This window comes from Phodopus roborovskii, unplaced genomic scaffold (genome assembly GCF_943737965.1).
Source record: "Phodopus roborovskii unplaced genomic scaffold, PHOROB, whole genome shotgun sequence".
In the NCBI taxonomy this organism is placed as follows: Eukaryota; Metazoa; Chordata; class Mammalia; order Rodentia; family Cricetidae; genus Phodopus; species Phodopus roborovskii.
The window spans coordinates 11,628,127-11,645,166 of record NW_026126588.1 but is presented as its reverse complement, the minus strand read 5'-3'; the positions used below and the strand labels follow the sequence as shown (position 1 = coordinate 11,645,166).

Here is a 17,040-nt window from a genome sequence, read left to right as displayed (position 1 = left end):
ATGGCCCACTGACATATGTCAAATCTGTCTTGAAATCAGACCAAGACCAGAGAAAGACCGTGCTCACAAGTCCAAGTCCAAAGACCATGGGCGCTCGACAGGTAGCATGGATTAGGCCACCACAACCCACAGGCCAAATCTTATTTCTGAAAACAGCCGTATTAGAACATAGGCATGCTCATTTGTTTACATAGTGTCTGTAGCTGTTTTTGGAAGGCAAAGCCATGGCTGACTGACTGTCACAGACACTCCCACACTTGAAGCCACGAACTGTAGAGAGAAAGATCCTTGGCAACAAACGTCATTAACCAACAAGGCCTAGATTAGGAAATGTCCATTGTCTTCACTAAAAGAAAACAAATAATATAAGAGTAATAAAAAGGACCACTAGTTTTCTGTGCCCATTAGAGGGAACAAGGCAGGGTGGTAGCTGGAGGCTGATGTCCCCAGCCCTCCTCCTGCTATCAGCCACCACAGGGAAATACCAGCCAGGGCTTCAAATCAGACCTTCCCTTTTTTGGTGTAAGCAACTGTTTCAATTTTTTATCTCACATTAGTAAAATAGTCCCCTCCCTGAAACCTTAAGTCAAAGGAAATTTGTTCAGCCAGATATGGTGGCCCATGCCTTTAGTCCAAGCATGGGGGAGGCAGACACAGGTGAATCTCTATGAATTTGAGGCCAGCATGCTCAACATAGAGAGTTCAAGGCCAATCAGGAGTTTATAGTAAGAGAGATGCTGCTCAAACAAACAACAAAATCAGAAAGATTCTCACACGCAGTTTCCTAGCTAGCACATTGGGAGTGGTATGAGGAGGATCTTACTCTGTAAATCAGGCTGGCCTCACTCACCGTGTAGCCCAGGCTGATTTCAAACCCCTGCCTCTGCCTCCCAAGTGCTAGGATTACAGGCAGGAGTTGCTACGCCTGGCTCTGACCCAACACATTTTAAGGAACATGGGCATTTTTTTTTTTAACCTGCTGAGTGTATTTAAAATTCTTCTTGACCTTTGAGGGTAGAGTTAGTGACTCACCTTAGAAAATGCAGTTAGTAACAATTTGAGCAACAGTGGAAAGGCCTTCCTGGATAATGAGATTGATGACTAACTTATCCACCATCATAGAGCCCTTATCTAGTAGCTGATGGAAACAGAAGCAGACACCCACAGCTAAACACTGAGCCGAACTGGAATCCAGATGCAGAGAGGGAAGACAAGACCAGGCTACAGAAACACATAGAGACAGCTGGCCTGAACAAGGGGGAGCTAATGGACCCCCAGACTGATAGCTTGGAAACCAGCATTGGGCCAAATCAGACCACCTGAACATGGGTCTCAGTTAGAAGGCCTGGACAGTCTAAGGGACCTCTGACAGTGGAACCAGGATGCATCTCTGGTGCAAGAAAGGACTTTGGGAGCACATTCCCCATGGAGGGATACTCCATTAACCTAGAGGCAGGAGGGAGGACCTAGTCCCTACTCCAAATGACTTGGCAGATTTTGTTGACCCCTCCTGGAAGGCATCACGCTCCCTGTGGAGTAGGGGGGTTGGGATGGGAGGGTGCCGGGGGGCATGGGAGGGAGGGAGAGGGAACTGGGATCAATATGTAAACTAAGAAAAAAGTAATAAATAAAAAAGAAACATTAAAAAAAAGAAAAAGTGCAGTTAGCCCTAGTCCGCCTTCAGCAAGTGGACCAGCAATGTACACCCTTATAGCTATGGATGACATCATCATCACCAGCCCTATATCGTGTCCTACTCTCTCTCACATACCATATGCTGTACTCATTGTTGATCTCATTTTCCTTATAAGGAAACGGGGTTAAGAAAGCTAATCTCCAAGTCACGGATGAAGAAAACATGTAGCTACTCTAGCTTTCCATAAATAATGTTTAACTCTCCTGAGCTTACGGGTGTGGTGGTGGTGATTGTGGTAGTGAATTTGTTAGGTCTAAATTGACTAGGAAATAAAAAAGGAACACAATAGCAAAGGTTCAGGGTTGATTTTTGTGTTTAAGTCTCTATAATGAGAAACTAAAATATTTTGGTGGGTTTCCCCCTGCGTTCATGCCTGCGATCAGGTACTGGCCTTACCATAACAGCTTATCGGTTTCCTGGGGGCCTTAATGCCACAGTTTGTGCTCTAGATGTGTTGAGAGGGAGCCTCACTTTGAGGTGACACCATCTGACGTTGGAGATGATTTTTTGTAAGTGTTCGCAAAGTGGACACAAATGCTTGGGCATTAGAGTCCATCGGAAGCTCTATGTGTGCTAAGAAGAGAAGATTAGGGTCTGGAGCCCATACCCTGCTCCCATGACTTGTCCAGCCTGTGGTTCTGCTAACAACACCAACTACCTAATGACTACACAGCTTTCTGAAATATCAACGGCCACACTTCAGGAAGTTTCCATGATTAAAAAGAAATCAATTAAAAGGCATGCTTACAGGTCATTCTCTGTGCAGACACTAGAGGGCAGGCATGTTACACTGATGGAGACAGATCCTTTTCCCAAAGCTTTACAAAATGAAACTCTATACATACAAATGAAGGGAAAAGACATACAGGTAATTATCGGCGTTAAACAGACAATCTGATGACGAATGGAATGGCTATTTTTATGTTTTTTGATTGTTTGTTTGTTTTTGTTTTTGTTTTTTTATGCTGAGCTTACTTCTGTGGTATTTCACAAGGTTCTTCATTTAATTTATTCCTTCCCTGGCAAGTTTAAATGCACAAAGAAGTCGGAATTTGTTATTAAATATTTTTCCTTGAAATGCCCTGAGTGCTGAGTTACTGGTCACACATGGGCAGCTCAGTGGCAGCGGGCATTCAGGGATGTCCCTTAATGAGGTGACCTAACTCAGCAACAGCCCTAGCTAGCTCTGGTGAGAGAATGAAGAAGAGGAGGATTAAAGGCCCAGGGATTGTTTAGGAGATCTGCACAGCTCTGAGAGAGAAGCAGAAAAATCAAAGATTGGGGATACGCCAACCTCAGGTAACTATGGTGACAAAGACAAACTAATCACATTGGGAAAGCTGTCATTTCGTCTTTTACATGAACCTAGACCCAGGAAGCAAAATATCTCCCTCTACCACTTACATCTGGAGATGCCTTTGTCGGGGGTATGACCTTGGCCGGTCTGCATATGCCCAGATGTAAAGAAAGGATTAACTACAGCTAACTCTCAGTGTGGGGCTTAGCAAGGCCCTGCTCTGTGGGCATTACCTGTGCCAGCACGAGCATATGTTCTCCTAGATAAGCCCATATCAGGTGTGGTTCTGCCCCCTGCTCCATGAGAACTAACGGAGAGCAGTGACCACTGGAAATAAGAAGGGTTGATAACTCCTAGGAGCCTGCACCCAGGACCATAGATAGCCCTTGAACATTTATCGCTTCGAGTTCAACTCTAACAAACCACACAGCACAGTCTGCTTTTAAATAACAAGGCACCATCAGTCAAAATGATAGTCAACGTTCCGAAAATGACATATGGTCTATAATAAACAGTGTCATACACAAATGCTTAACACCGAACAAATTGAAAGATGCCACTGTGAAGGGAGACAGAGAGTAAAAACAACACAGAAAGAAAACAGGAACTCTAACAACCGAAAGATAGCGAAGGCACCTACTACAGTTTTTAAATAGTGGGCGTTTTTGCACAAGTAATGATGAAATTATTAAATTCGTATTTAAAACCCGAATGTGACCAAAGTGACAACCGAGATGGGTTCTTTAATGGAGACCATCACAGAAAACCACAACTGGACACAATCAAAGCACAGATAACTGATCGTGGGAACCCTGGCTCCAGTGGCTACATCTCCATTACAGGTCCTGGATCTATGGCTCAGGGAACATGGCGGAAGGAAACATGTGAAAGCCAGAAGAGCAGGAAGACTTCTGTGAGCCTGTCTCCTGGAGATGGCTATGTAAACAATGCTGGAACAATGGCAACATCAGTGGATGTGTCAATGTGGAAGGGGGAATTTCTCAGGGGCTCACCCCTAGACAAAGAGCTACAGGCAACTAATGACTGCTGGGAATAAACCTCTCTCCAATGAGCCCCATATAGGTTGTCCAATGACGACTAGCTAGCGCTTAGAGCATATATATATATATATATATATATATATATATATATATATATATGATCACACTCAGCAGGTTGCATTACCATGTGCAAACATACACATGTATATGTGAGCGCACATAACAGTCATAATCAAATGAAAAGAGGCTATCAGTGACAGTCATGGTGGACATGGGAGGGATCAGCCAGAGAGTACCTGGGGAGGTTGGAGGAAGGAAAGGAGGGAAGTAATTCAATCAAAAAGATATTTTAAAAAATAAAATTTAAAAAAGCTTAAATAGAAGGGAGAAAGTGATATAACTATATTTTAATTAAAAAAAATTTAAAGTAAAGCTTTAAAGGGAGGGCAATATTTCTTTCAGAGAAATGTGTATTTACCCAGAAGATTCCAAACAGGTTCCTGGGCAGAATCCTACCGAGGGTCCCTCTGGGTCCCAACATTTTGCTAGCATTACATTTGGAAAGTACCACAAAACCACATTCTAAGTCCTATTGGGAAATTTGTTTTTAAAATTCCATCCTCTTTGTGGACAACTGGCCGGTGAAATGACCGTAGTGACCAGTTCTCTTCAGGGATGGCACAGAGTCAAAGCAGTGTCCTGAAAGGAAGGCCAGCTTCTGGGTAGGAGGGCTAATTGAAGGCAAAGTTCCCTGCTGCTACCGATTAAGGCCAGCAGGGGCAAAGGCTGTGAGGGTTTAACGAAGTTCCTGCTTTTGCCCTTAGCCTCCTTGTCAATGTCAAAAGCAAAACTGAACTAATAGACAACATTCCTTGGCAACCGTTATGGTCAGAAACTGTCCCAAGCACTTTGCATGACCGCTTGTACGTAATTCTCACAAGGATGCCCCTGGCATTTTGTAAATAAATAAACTGAGGCCCAGACAAAAACTAATTGGCTCTCAATGCCACGAGGCTAAGAAACGACCATGTCCTGATTTGAACCCAGGGTTTCTGCATGGTGGAGCCTATGATTTCAGGCAGGAATTCTCTCGTGGGGGACTTGTCTGATTCAATTAGCCAAATATATTCATAGTGCAGGGAGAAGAATGTGAACCTGGCTGCACAACACAGGCCTCGACAGGCACCCTGGGGAGGGAGAAACGCAGACCCTGAAGTCTACTGACACACAGGAGAGCCATCCAGCAGCAGAACGTCCCTCTCCAGTGACCGAGATCTGGAAGCTTAGCCTACATTTTTGAAAATTAATCTGAAGCTCGAAAGTCAACAAATAATGTCATTGTCTCTTCAGAGTAACAAAGCCCCTCTCCCAGGAAAGCTGTGACACAGGTAGGCAGAGATAGAGAGGGGAGAGGATCAGTATGAGAAAGATGGAAGAAAAGGGGAAATGTCCTGTGTAAAAAATTAAATGAGGGGTAGTAAGATAAGTTCAGGGCCTGTATGATGCCCACTGTTAAAGGGGACGTACTCTTAGTGATAATTCTTTTCCTCTCTCCTAACCATCTGTCAACAAACCCACACTTTATTGTGTGCTCAAGTCTTCCCTTGATCCTTTGGAGTCCAACTAGACTTTTCTTTTTCCAAATATAAAAAATACTAATTTATAAAAAAATATCTGAACAGGTGCATGAATCTCACCAAATGCAATCTCCCTCCCATATTTTAATAAGAAAAAAAATCAATCCCCAAGAGCAATGAAATAGATAATTGAAAAGCAAGGATTTTTTTTATTTTTGCTATAATTATATAATTATAGCCATGATGAAATATTTAACCTCTGGCAGAATTATAAAACGGTAATTTCCTCTCTTAAATTTCCCCTAAACTAAAATTTCCAAATCCATGACTGAAATAAGCAACTCCTTGCTTTCTTTTCTCTCCCTACTGCCTCTCTGTCCTTAACTCTCCCCTGTTACAATCAACTAGATTCCCCAACCACCCCCCCAGCCACACCTTAGCCACCGTGAGTGGGGGCAGCTGCACATCCTACCCACTACCGAGCTGATGCAGCCTCCGGGTCCACAGAGCTGCTTCAATGCTTGGGTTTACAAGTGTCTCCCCAGTGGATGAGTACATTTCGGGCCAGACGCCAAAGGCAGAGCAGTCAATGTATAAAGAGAACACAGAATGCCCGGGTGGAGGACCCTGATCCTCTTGGCCCACGCAGCTGTGACCTGCGCCTATGTGGAGCTCTTGGCAGCTACAAGACGGAGTCCCTGGATGTTTGTTTTGGGCAGAGGGGGTGTCTGGGTATTTGAAAGGAGAGCTTTCAAAATGAAATTTCAGTTACTCCTTGTACCACATGAGTAACTGAAAACTTGGATTCCCTTTGCAACTGCTCTGGATTTTGTAAAATGTCAGGGCTAGGGCAGCAGCTCTAGGGTAGAGCACTTGCCTAGTGTGTTCTGGGCTTGATCCCCAGCACCATCAACCGATAATAATGGTTAATAATTATAATAACACAGCAAGGAATGGTCACCTGGGCTAGACATGGATAGTTTCACTCCCTGCAATTTTTATGAACAAGTGGAGTATGAATGGACCTCGATAGTATTTTCCTTAAAGCACATCTCTAAGAAATTAACATCAAGCCTTGACATGTGTCTGCTCAAAGGGAATGCAGACTTGATCTCCAAATTGTTTAATTCTTCATTAAAGCCAGGTGGAAACCCTGTGCCCACCATCATGCTCGATTGATAAGTTTAAAGGAGTACTCAGCATTTCCTTTAAAACGTCGTAGGATACTTGTTCTACACCCCTCCACCCCCACCCCACCCTCACTCCCACCCCACCCCAGTCATTCTACTGCAGAATGCACTTACCTGGAAGACCAATGGCTCCAGGCAAACCCTTGGGACCTCTTCCTGGAGGGCCACGTTCTCCTTTTTCTCCCAAGTCACCTGCATTTCATTAAAGAAATGTTATGCTTCTTCGCATCAATAAATTTATTTTAAACTTCAAGAGAAACTCAAACTCATGAAGCAAAAATCATGAAGTTGTCATCATAATAGACATGCAGCAAGGCCAAAATTGATCAACAGATCCAAGAAGGGGAAAAAAAAACCCACAAATGATTGATCTGCAAAATCATTTTACAAGATTGGATGTGCATTCTTAGTAAAACACATGATAAGGTAACAGTCAATGGATCCTTCCTTGATAAGATCAAATCTGCCTCAACCTGGAAACGTAACAGTGGTCCTGCCCCAGGAAGAACAAGAAAGTTATCTTGCAACTATTGTACATCATTTGGTTTGAGGAATTAAAACTCTTTCTGATTGGGAGTAACAGGAACATGTATTTTAAAGATGAGAACCAATTTCAAGACTATTACAAACAATAAGTGAACTCAGTAGTCTAGCAGGATACAAAATTAATATTCAGGAATCAATCATTTTCACATATACAAAGAGCTACCAGTTATGAGAAATGACAAAGAAGTACTATTTATAGTAGCAATTAAAATACTAAACAACTAGACACAATCTTAATGGAAATATTCAAGTAAAACATGAAAGAAATTGAGCATTTCTAATGGATACAAAAAGGCTTGAAAAAACATTCTGGAGTGGAATGACAGCCCACTAAATAGTTGTCATTTCTCCCTAAGCTGAATATTGATTACAATCCCATTTTTTAAAGCACACTTAAACCAGAGAGGATAATTCTGGTTTACATTTAAAAAACCACATAAGCTGAAATAGCCACAAACCTCATTCAAGGAAAGTAGCATGAAGGAAATAATCCTACCAGTTATTAAACCAATTATACTGGTGTAGTACTTATCCTTGAGGCACAAGGTCCTAATAGGTCCAAATATGCATGAGAAACTGGTTTATGACAAAAAATTTAAATTTCTTTTATAATTTCTATGTATGTTTCTGTGCATGTTCGTGTGCACCTGTGTGCGCACTGCTTGCAAACACCAGAAGGCAGAATCCCCTAGAACCAGGGTTAAAGCATCCTGATGTGGGTGCTTGGAACTGAACTTTGGTCCTCTGCAAGAACAGAAAGTGTTCTTAACTCTGAGCCATCTCTCCATCCCCAAAGGTGGCATTTTAAGTGGAGAACATTAGCAAGTCATTAAATGATTTTTTAAAAATATGAGTAGTCCACTAGGAAAAGGTATATATATATCATGATAGGACAAATTACAAATGGATCAAGTCTAAGAACCATGGGAAAACAAAGTGTTGGGGACGTGGCTCAGTGGTTAAGAGCCCCTTGTGTTCTTGCAGAGGACTCAGGCTCAGTTCCCAGAACCCCGCCAGGATTCTGACCTGTACCTCCACTTCCAGGAGCTCCAGCACCCCCTACGGCCCCCACAAGCATAGGGAGAGCACATACATGGTGCACATGTATACAATCAGGTACATACAGATACACAAACAATAAAAACAGGTTTTTAAAAGAATGAGCAAGCTACATGGTTAGGCAGTCATGAAAAGGAGACAAAAATGGCCGTTACATAGAGGAGAGCGCCCCTGGATTTGCTTTCGCAAATAAACACAAAATTAAGAAGTGACAAAGTTGCTTAACCTACAAAATTAGCAAAAGTTCCATGTGTAGATGAGACATGCCCAGGTTGTAGAAAAATGCAGACCTGTGTGCTGCTGCGGAAAGTACAAACCGGTATAACCTCATTGGAGCGGGTATGGCAATAACAATCAAATTGTAAGTGGGAGCTCCAGTTGCCCCGGAACTCAACTTGCAGAAATTTACTCTCAACACAGGAAAACACTTTGGAATGGAGATGGATCGGAAGTGGAAATGGAGTCTGTGTTGAAATCTTATATCGAGATTGACATATGTGCCCTGCTGTGTGTCCTGCCTGGCTACAGCAATGGGAGACGAGAAACAGCTGGAAGGATCACCAAAGGTAAACACTGCGCTGCTGCCTCAGAAAAGACAGCTACACAGCTGGGGGAATCACAGAACTCTCTTTGGAACCGTCTCCTGGACATACTGATACGTGAAAAACAAATGATTGTTTACTAAAGGAGAGGGTGGCCCTGTTCTTTAGGGGGCAGGGAAAGCAAGCCTCTGGGGATTTCCATAGCGCTGCTTGTCCGGATCTGTAGGAAGCGCATGGGTTTCTCTATCATAAGAATGACAGAGGGCGCTAAGCATATGTGGGAGAAAGTCTTTGCTAAATGCCTTTCTCACATCTAAGTTTTTGAGCTATGCAAGTGTGGGGTCATCAAAAATAAACTCATTTTAAAAAATTAGAGTGTGCTCTCACACGTGTCTCTCACTTCCGACTCAGAGTTGATTGGTGGCAACCAAATGTGTACAAGGCCTTTGCGAGACGGTGGAAACGAATCTGGGGCCTCAGCAACTGCAGGACAGAGTTACCAAATGTTCTCTCATGTAAATAAAATACCTAAATATATCGGCCCATGAAAAAGCCTTAGGTCGGGTATGAAGGGAAAGCCAGGCTGAGAAGAAACGCAGAAAGCTGGGCGTTCTCATGGCTCTCTGGATGTGGTTCATTTCTCTCTTGGTATTCAAAGCTATAACCGATGTTCTGCGCGGATTAATGCAGGGAAAGTGTGAGTCACAGTTACAACATGTATTTTCTCACACCTTCACTTCCATACTGTCTCTGTCTCATCTGTTCGACTCACACTAAAATGTCTAAACATGCACAGCCTCATTCAAAGGAACTTAATCCTAACCATGAATATTTAAAAGTAAGATTTACGGCCTGAAAGACCAGTGAACTGAGCAGAAGGCCACTCTGCTGTCGCTGTCGTGAGTTCTGCCCACCTCACATACAGGGGGTGCCTGCTGCATGGACGCTGGTCCTGCATGTGTGCAATTACACATAGTATGTATGGTGTCAGGGAGAGTGACTCATATGGACTAAGACGGCACTCCGCATTGGTGGGGGAGGGGCGCTTGAGGAGGAAGACAAGCTCTTACCCCAATGTCCATTGTAAAGAAGAAAACAATGACTAAGACATAGCCTGGACTATCACAAGGCTTAGTATAGTTTCCCAAAGTGACTGTACCATAGAGTAAGCCCAATGTCATCTCCTGTTATTAGGTAAAAGTGGGGGAAAGGGGCAGCCATACTGAATTGCATCTCTAATGACTCAAAATGTAAATTCCAACATAGTGGAATGTATTGTTTTCTTGAGAAAAATTTAAGCTGCGAGCTTCCAAAAAGTAGAATAAATATTTTTTTTTATGAAATATTACTCTCCTGTATGTGGTGAGATCAAACCAAGGTCAGTTACTGAGAACTATTTCTTAATTGGTTGTAGTGTTGAAAGAAAATCCAATTACCCTGCCTGCCTGCCTCCGCCCTAGATTTCTGAAGTAAAGCCTTATGGAGATGCTAATGTAAGGGAATCAGGGTGGAGGGCTGGAGATTTAGGGCTGTATCTGGATGGACTGCGTGGAGAACACTGAAGAAGGAAGACTCCTCTGCGGTCCAATGGTCAATGACAAATGAGCCTTGTGCTAGAGGTCTCTCTTGGGTTCCAAATACAGAAACACACTTTTCTTCCTTCCCGATGTGTTTCTCCTGCTAGACCCCAAACCTGTTCAACACAGCCACAGACCACTCAAACAATCCTGGCCACAGGTTAAAACTACCTGGGGAACATTGTAAAGCCCAGACCAAATGATTCTGAAACTCTGCAGCCGTGAGGACGGGGGGGGGGGGGGGGGGGGGGCAGGGCAAGCCCGGATTGCTCGTAGAATTCCCAGGGTGATTCCTTCTGTGGCCAAGGCTGGAGGAAGTGGCCCCATAGGCTGCCTGGAGTCAACATCTGAACCGATAACTGATCTGCCAAAGAGACCAGTGTTTACTTGATTAATTTCCTTAGACCCGCTAAGGAACTTGAGCGACACACCAATGTTCCACCAATCTAGATCTGCTAAGGATATCTTGCGCCCAAGTACTAGGCTCCACCCAGAGTTTCTGAGTCAGTGTGTCTGGGTTGGGGCAGAGGACTGGAGACCTTCATAGGGTCTCGGGAGCCTTTCCCACTGCTGTTCTTGACACTAAGGCAAGCAAGGCTGCATCGATGCCTGTGGCAGGGTTACAAACAGGCCCAAGCAACCCACAAATCCACCCACGCCAGTGGATGTTCTGGCATGGTCTTCAGAGCGGATGGAACTACTCATCATATCATCTGGCACAGAGTCCCGGGCTAGTAGCTAAAGAGGACAAAGATGAATAAACTGAGAAAACCCCAGTGCCTCTGTAAGGTGGGTTCCCCTTCCCTCTCCCTCATCTCTCCAGACTTACAAGAGTTCCAATTAGAGGACATTTTTAATATGCAGCTCTGCACTTGCCAAAAAAAAAAAAAAGTAATTAAATGAATTGTTCCAACTGAGGGTGTAGTTAGCCAACCACATCAACAACTCATTTATAGATCCAAAGAGGCAGCTGACTTGCCCTCTGACCATTCACGCAGTAATATTTGTCCCTAATTGGAGCACCACAATGTTTAAAATAATGGGGGGGTCCTCTTATTTTTTATGTCACATCCTCCTGAAGTTCCCCGGAGAGCTGTCAGTAACTTGTCACAACACAGAAACTCCTCGATTAACTTAATTCTCCATAAATTATCCAGGGTGCACACATCTCGGCTAGCGAAAGCTGTCTGAGGCCACCCTATCTTTCTGTAAGCTCTGCAAAATGTCTTGCTTGCTCACAAACCTGTGCTGTGTTTTATTTTTTGCAACATTTCCTGGATGCAAGCACTTGGCTTGCTTTAAATTAAGGAAGGAATCAAGTTAGACTGCACCCTGGGGCTAAAAATAAGAGTCCAACAAAATTAGAGGTACCGAGGCTAACTTTTGGAAGAGGAGGAGGGCAGCGCTAATTCGGGATGCAATGAGCAGCCATGCGTCCTGCACCTTTACTCGCTTAACAGATGCCAACATCCTTAGACGAGGGGCTACATCAGGAGAAGCCCTACAGTGACTTTAGAATCTCACAGTTTTCTGTGAGTGTGTGAGCTTGGGTGCAGATCACACGTCTATGGAAAGCAGGTGTTAAGCATGTCTTGCACCTGAGCAAAATAGCTTACCTTGGGGCTGTAGAGATGGTTCCGTGGTAAAAAAAAAAAAAAAAAAAAAAAAAAAAAAGAGTATACTGCTCTTGGAAAAGACTTGAATTTAGTTCCTATTGCCCAGATTGGGCCCATCACAAACTTACCTGCAACTCCAGCTCCAGGAGTTCTGATATTCTCTCTGGCTTCCATGGGAGCCCCCATATGCACAGACACATACACATAACTAAAAATGAAATAAAACTTAAAAGAAAAAATACCTTTAGGTCCTCTTAAGCCAAGAGCACCAGGGGGGCCCTTAATGCCTGGGAGACCACGAATTCCCATCTGCCCCGGGAAACCATGCTCTCCAGGGGGACCCGGAGGCCCAGGGGGCCCAGGCCTCCCAGGAAGACCGGAGGCTCCTGCATCTGGTCTCTTGAGGCTAGCAGCCATTTCAGCAAAATGCTCTGAAAGACAGGAACACACAGAAACGGGCAAGTCACAAACACAGCCGTGGCTAAAGTGAAGAGAACGGCATCTCCAGGGGCCTTCATCTATATGTGGCACCAAGACAAAAACAAAGTTGTGTTTTCCCACAGGCTTCCAGGCAGGAAGAGTCATTGGTGTCTCTTTCCTGAGCTCACCCTGGATCTATCTAACTGGCCCAGCTCGGGTGAGGGGGTTAAACTTCAAGACTTTGAGATGGGCGGTGGTCCAGAACCTTGAGAATGTCTCCTGAATCCTATCTGTTATTAGGTAAAACCGAGGAAGCGAAGAAAATGAGTTTCTTATCATGGATGGAAATGTTGTCTTGGAGCTCTAAAAAAAAAAAAAAAAAAAAAAAAAACCCTCACTCAAAATTAGGGTTCAGATACTAGACCAAGCATCCAAACTAAAGACCTTTTTGGTCTAAAGCAAGTCTATACAACCTGAAATATCATGAGAATTCGTGGCTTCTAATAAATCTTTCCCCTCCAGTCTATCTTCATGCTTGGAATAGATGAAAATCATTAAAAATAACCTTCCTTGGGAATGTCCACAGTTTGTCTTAAAAATTAATACCTCTGTGGGCTTCTTACATACATTCAGAACCAGCTGCTAAAGCCGTGAAAGGCAAGAAAATCCACCCCATTAAAATGCTCTAAGGCAAGTGCAATATTGTTTTTAAAGCTTTAGGGTATGAGAAAGAAGAAGAATTGGAAACAATTTTCTATCCAGCAGTTTAAAATTTATTTAAACATGACTATTTTGAGTTGCTTAATTTAATAAATATAAAATTGTGATTTTCCAGATATGTTAGTAGTGCTTAAAGCTCTGATGGGAGCCGAAATAAAACGTGTGTGGCAAAAAGATTTATATATTGGTTTCCAAATAAAGACGCATTCATTTCATGCTCACCTGCTTCTAGAAAATTCTACAAGTCTGCTAGACAAGGTGGACTGTCTATGGGCACATGAAAGACAAGCATTTCTTCAAGACACAGTTCTACCATAATAAGAGGATTTTCTGTAGGCTGCCAAAGTTATAGTGTCTCTTCTGTGTGGGGCTATTTTTGTACATATTCATTCCCTGTGTGGTTTTATACCTAGGCAAACTCTAAAATGAATAACGATGTCCATAGCTGTTGATAAATATAGATCAAAGTTAACAAATGAGGGAATGCTTCATCATTTTGGGGAAACTGCTAGTTGTTACTTTTTAAACGTATGTACTCCTTGGGTATAAATAATGTCCTTATGCTACTTGGGGGCACCGGGCCTGTCACTTAGTTCTCACATAATTTATAGAGAGCCTAAGACCATGCCAAATATACACTAAATGGTATCATCTTAAGGAGCTTGGATGCCTAAGAATTTGTGTTGCAAATGGGAAAAAGATGATGCATGCAAATGCATTTGTTCCTGTGAGTTAAATTAACCTCCCTTTTGGAAAAGGGTGGACGAGATACATAGAGACAGAGCCTGGATTGGGAGTGGAGAGAGAGTAATAAGACAGTGAATGTCAACTCTCAGGTAAAACAAGCTGGTGTTAACATTACTCAACATCTCCCACTTTTAAAGCTGGGTACTTCCCCTTGCACACCTACAAAAATAAAACCTTGAGAAGCACAAGCATGGAGTGGAGCTGTTTAAACAAACCCCTGTCATTTATTTACCTTGTATAACTCTCATGCAAACCTGCTTGATGTGCTGGTCTGTTGGTGCTCTGCCCTGGGGTGAGAAGGAAAAACACAGGTTATACTCGGCACTGTAAGAGAACACTGTTAAACTGTTAGGTCAGACATCGTAAGGAACTGAGTGGCCAGAACTGATGAGAAGACTTGGCTCCCGAAGAGCTCAGTTGAGATTGATGGAGCTACCAACAGGAAACCATGGGGTATGGCCACCACTCACCGGAGGGCCCTGGATACCAGGCAGCCCAGTGGCACCCTGATCGCCCTGCACGCCCCGGGGTCCAGGCGGTCCTCTAGGTCCTTCTATGCCAGGAAGCCCTCTGACTCCTTCAGGGCCCCTCAGGCCAGGTTCCCCGGGGTTACCAACCTAGAACAAACAGTGTACTGTGAAACTCGAGCTAGACATCAGCATGTTCTGTTCAGCATCAGTATAAATATTTAGGTGGAATTTTAGGATTTCTACAACGCAAGTCTGCAAGTGGTGTCTGTTCATAAGTTACCTCGGCTGCAGACACAGAATACCATTCAACCATTCACCAGCCACTTAGAAGTCCAACTTCCGTAAACTTACAAAAAAAATTAATTATTTCAAAATCTCCATCGAGATCAGATCTATTTAAGCACTCATTTGTCATACCTCACACCACTTCCTAAGAACAAGTCTCATTCTGGTTTGGTGATGAGGACTGAATCCAGCCAGGGCCTCCGTGCTGAGCTCATGTTCTACCACCAGGCTACAGCCTAGTCCAAGCAAGCTGGCTGTTTGCTTTGTTTGTTTGTGTGTGTGTGCGCACACGCGCGTGCGTGTGTGTGTGTGTGTGTGTGTGTGTGTGTGTGTGTGTGTGTTGGGGGAAGGAGGACACAGAGAGATCAAAGGACAACCTGTTAGTCCTTACATATTCATCTTGTTTGAGGTGGGATATTTTTGCTACTTCATAAGCCAAGTTATCTGCAGTCTCCAGTTTCCACCTCCCGTTTCCCACTGGCATGCAGGGGTTACCGACATTTGCACCACTATGACCAGCTTTGAAATGACTTTTGGAGATCTGAACTGAGATTATGGAGTTTGCAGGGTAAGTCTTTTTACCCAGCCTGTCATTTAGTTTTATAATAAGGATTTGTGACATCTTCTGGCAATAAAAAGACTTCCTCCGAGTACAAGGTTTCCTCCAAGATGTGCCATTTGAGTATAGCAATGAAACAATCCAAGAATGTAAAGTATTTGCCTTTTATAAGGTGTGTTTGGTGAACTTGAAGACACTAGCAATAAGCAGAAATTACAAAATGCTAACATTGACTAAGCGACTACATTCAAAATACTACCTTGAAAGTGAAGCGTTTAAGGGCGAGGGGGTGAGCTTTACAGTTTTAAATAATAAGAGAATTAAAACCTAAATATTAAAAAAGTTAACCAACAAACCACTTGCTTCCTCAGCATGAAGGCACATATACAAGGTAAATCAAGTGTTTTTTTTTTTTCCTGAAAGAAAAACCACTAAAAGCATTTTTAAAATCTTCATGTATAATAACTGCTGTTAAAAAGAGACTACATTAATTCACTTTTTTTTTTTAACGGTGTTTCAAGACAGAGTTTCTCTGTATTGCAACTCACTCTTTTGTGAGGCTAAAATGTGCTACAGCTTTCGGCAGAGCAGTACAACATTCTGTTGCTCAGAATAAGAGTAAAATGGTACAAGGACAAGAGGAAGAGTCGGGAAATGCTAGTCCTGAAGGTAGGAATGTTCATCAGGTGACTTCACCTGGCCTTTTTCCTGTGCAATATCTACCCGTGAAGAGGTAGCTGTTTCAAATTCTCAAATGCATTCAGCCCGAGGGAAGAAGTAAAGCAACAATTTCTCTACACGCATCCAAACAAGGTTCAGCAAGCTGTCTCAATCTTGCTTTATGATGTTAAAAAAAAAATGGTATTTATCGAAGTCAGCTTGACAAGATTGCAGCTATAAGGAACTTACAGCTTGACAGACTTCCTGGAAAGCAACATCAACAAAGAGAGCTGGCCACATAGAGTTATGCTCTTGTGATGATGATGGCTAAAACTGCTATTGAACAAAGCACAGGAACTCTCTGATGCAAAGAACGGGGTGCCATAAGGACCCTCTTGAACGTGGGTGCTAGTTGGGAGGACTGGGCAGTCTATGGGGCCTCTGGTAGTGGATCAGTATTTATCCCTAGTGTACAAATGGACTTTGGGAGCCCATCCCACAGGGAGGGATAGTCCTTCAGCCTAGACACATGGGGGAGGGCCTAGGCCCTGCTCCAAATGATATGACAGACTTTGAAGACTCCCCATGGAAGGCCTCACCCTCCCTGGGGAGCAGAAAGGGGATGGCATGGGGGTTGGGAGGGGGACATGGGTGGAGAGGAGGGTGAGGGAACTGGGATTGACATATAAAGCAAGCTTGTTGCAAATTTAAATTTAAAAAACTATCAAAAACAAACAACAACAAAAAGAGTTCTTCAGTTGATAAATTCTGTTCATGGGAGCAGACATTGGGTTTTCATCTGATCTCACATCCAAGTGGACCGTGAAAGCACCTATGTTAGGAAATAATTTTCTTGATTCTGGGACAATACAGTTCAATTTCTTTAGCATTACTTGGGCAGTGTTGCATAAGAAGTGGGTGGAAGGGAAGTATTGAGTTAACAGCTAATTCCTAATATATCCAAATTAGAATGCAGTAAGTGTCGGGTCACTACATTATGATCAATTTTTTCTTTTATATTTAAATGTTTCTCTTGAGCACCACTGAATCATTCTAGATAATGACATAAGATTTCTTT

The 17,040-nt window shown here is 43.2% G+C and overlaps 1 protein-coding gene across 1 annotated transcript in view; it reads right to left on the bottom strand.

The window, feature by feature from the left end:
• Col9a1 (collagen type IX alpha 1 chain) overlaps window positions 1-17,040 on the bottom strand; it is a 60,480-nt gene that overhangs the window by 2,211 nt on the left and 41,229 nt on the right. Inside the window, exons 28-31 of the mRNA XM_051204506.1 lie at window positions 14,459-14,605; window positions 14,221-14,275; window positions 12,344-12,532; window positions 6,876-6,953 (exon numbers count right to left, since the gene is read on the bottom strand). Of these exons, the coding sequence (XP_051060463.1) occupies window positions 6,876-6,953; window positions 12,344-12,532; window positions 14,221-14,275; window positions 14,459-14,605 (469 nt within the window). The remainder of the gene's footprint in view (window positions 1-6,875; window positions 6,954-12,343; window positions 12,533-14,220; window positions 14,276-14,458; window positions 14,606-17,040) is intronic.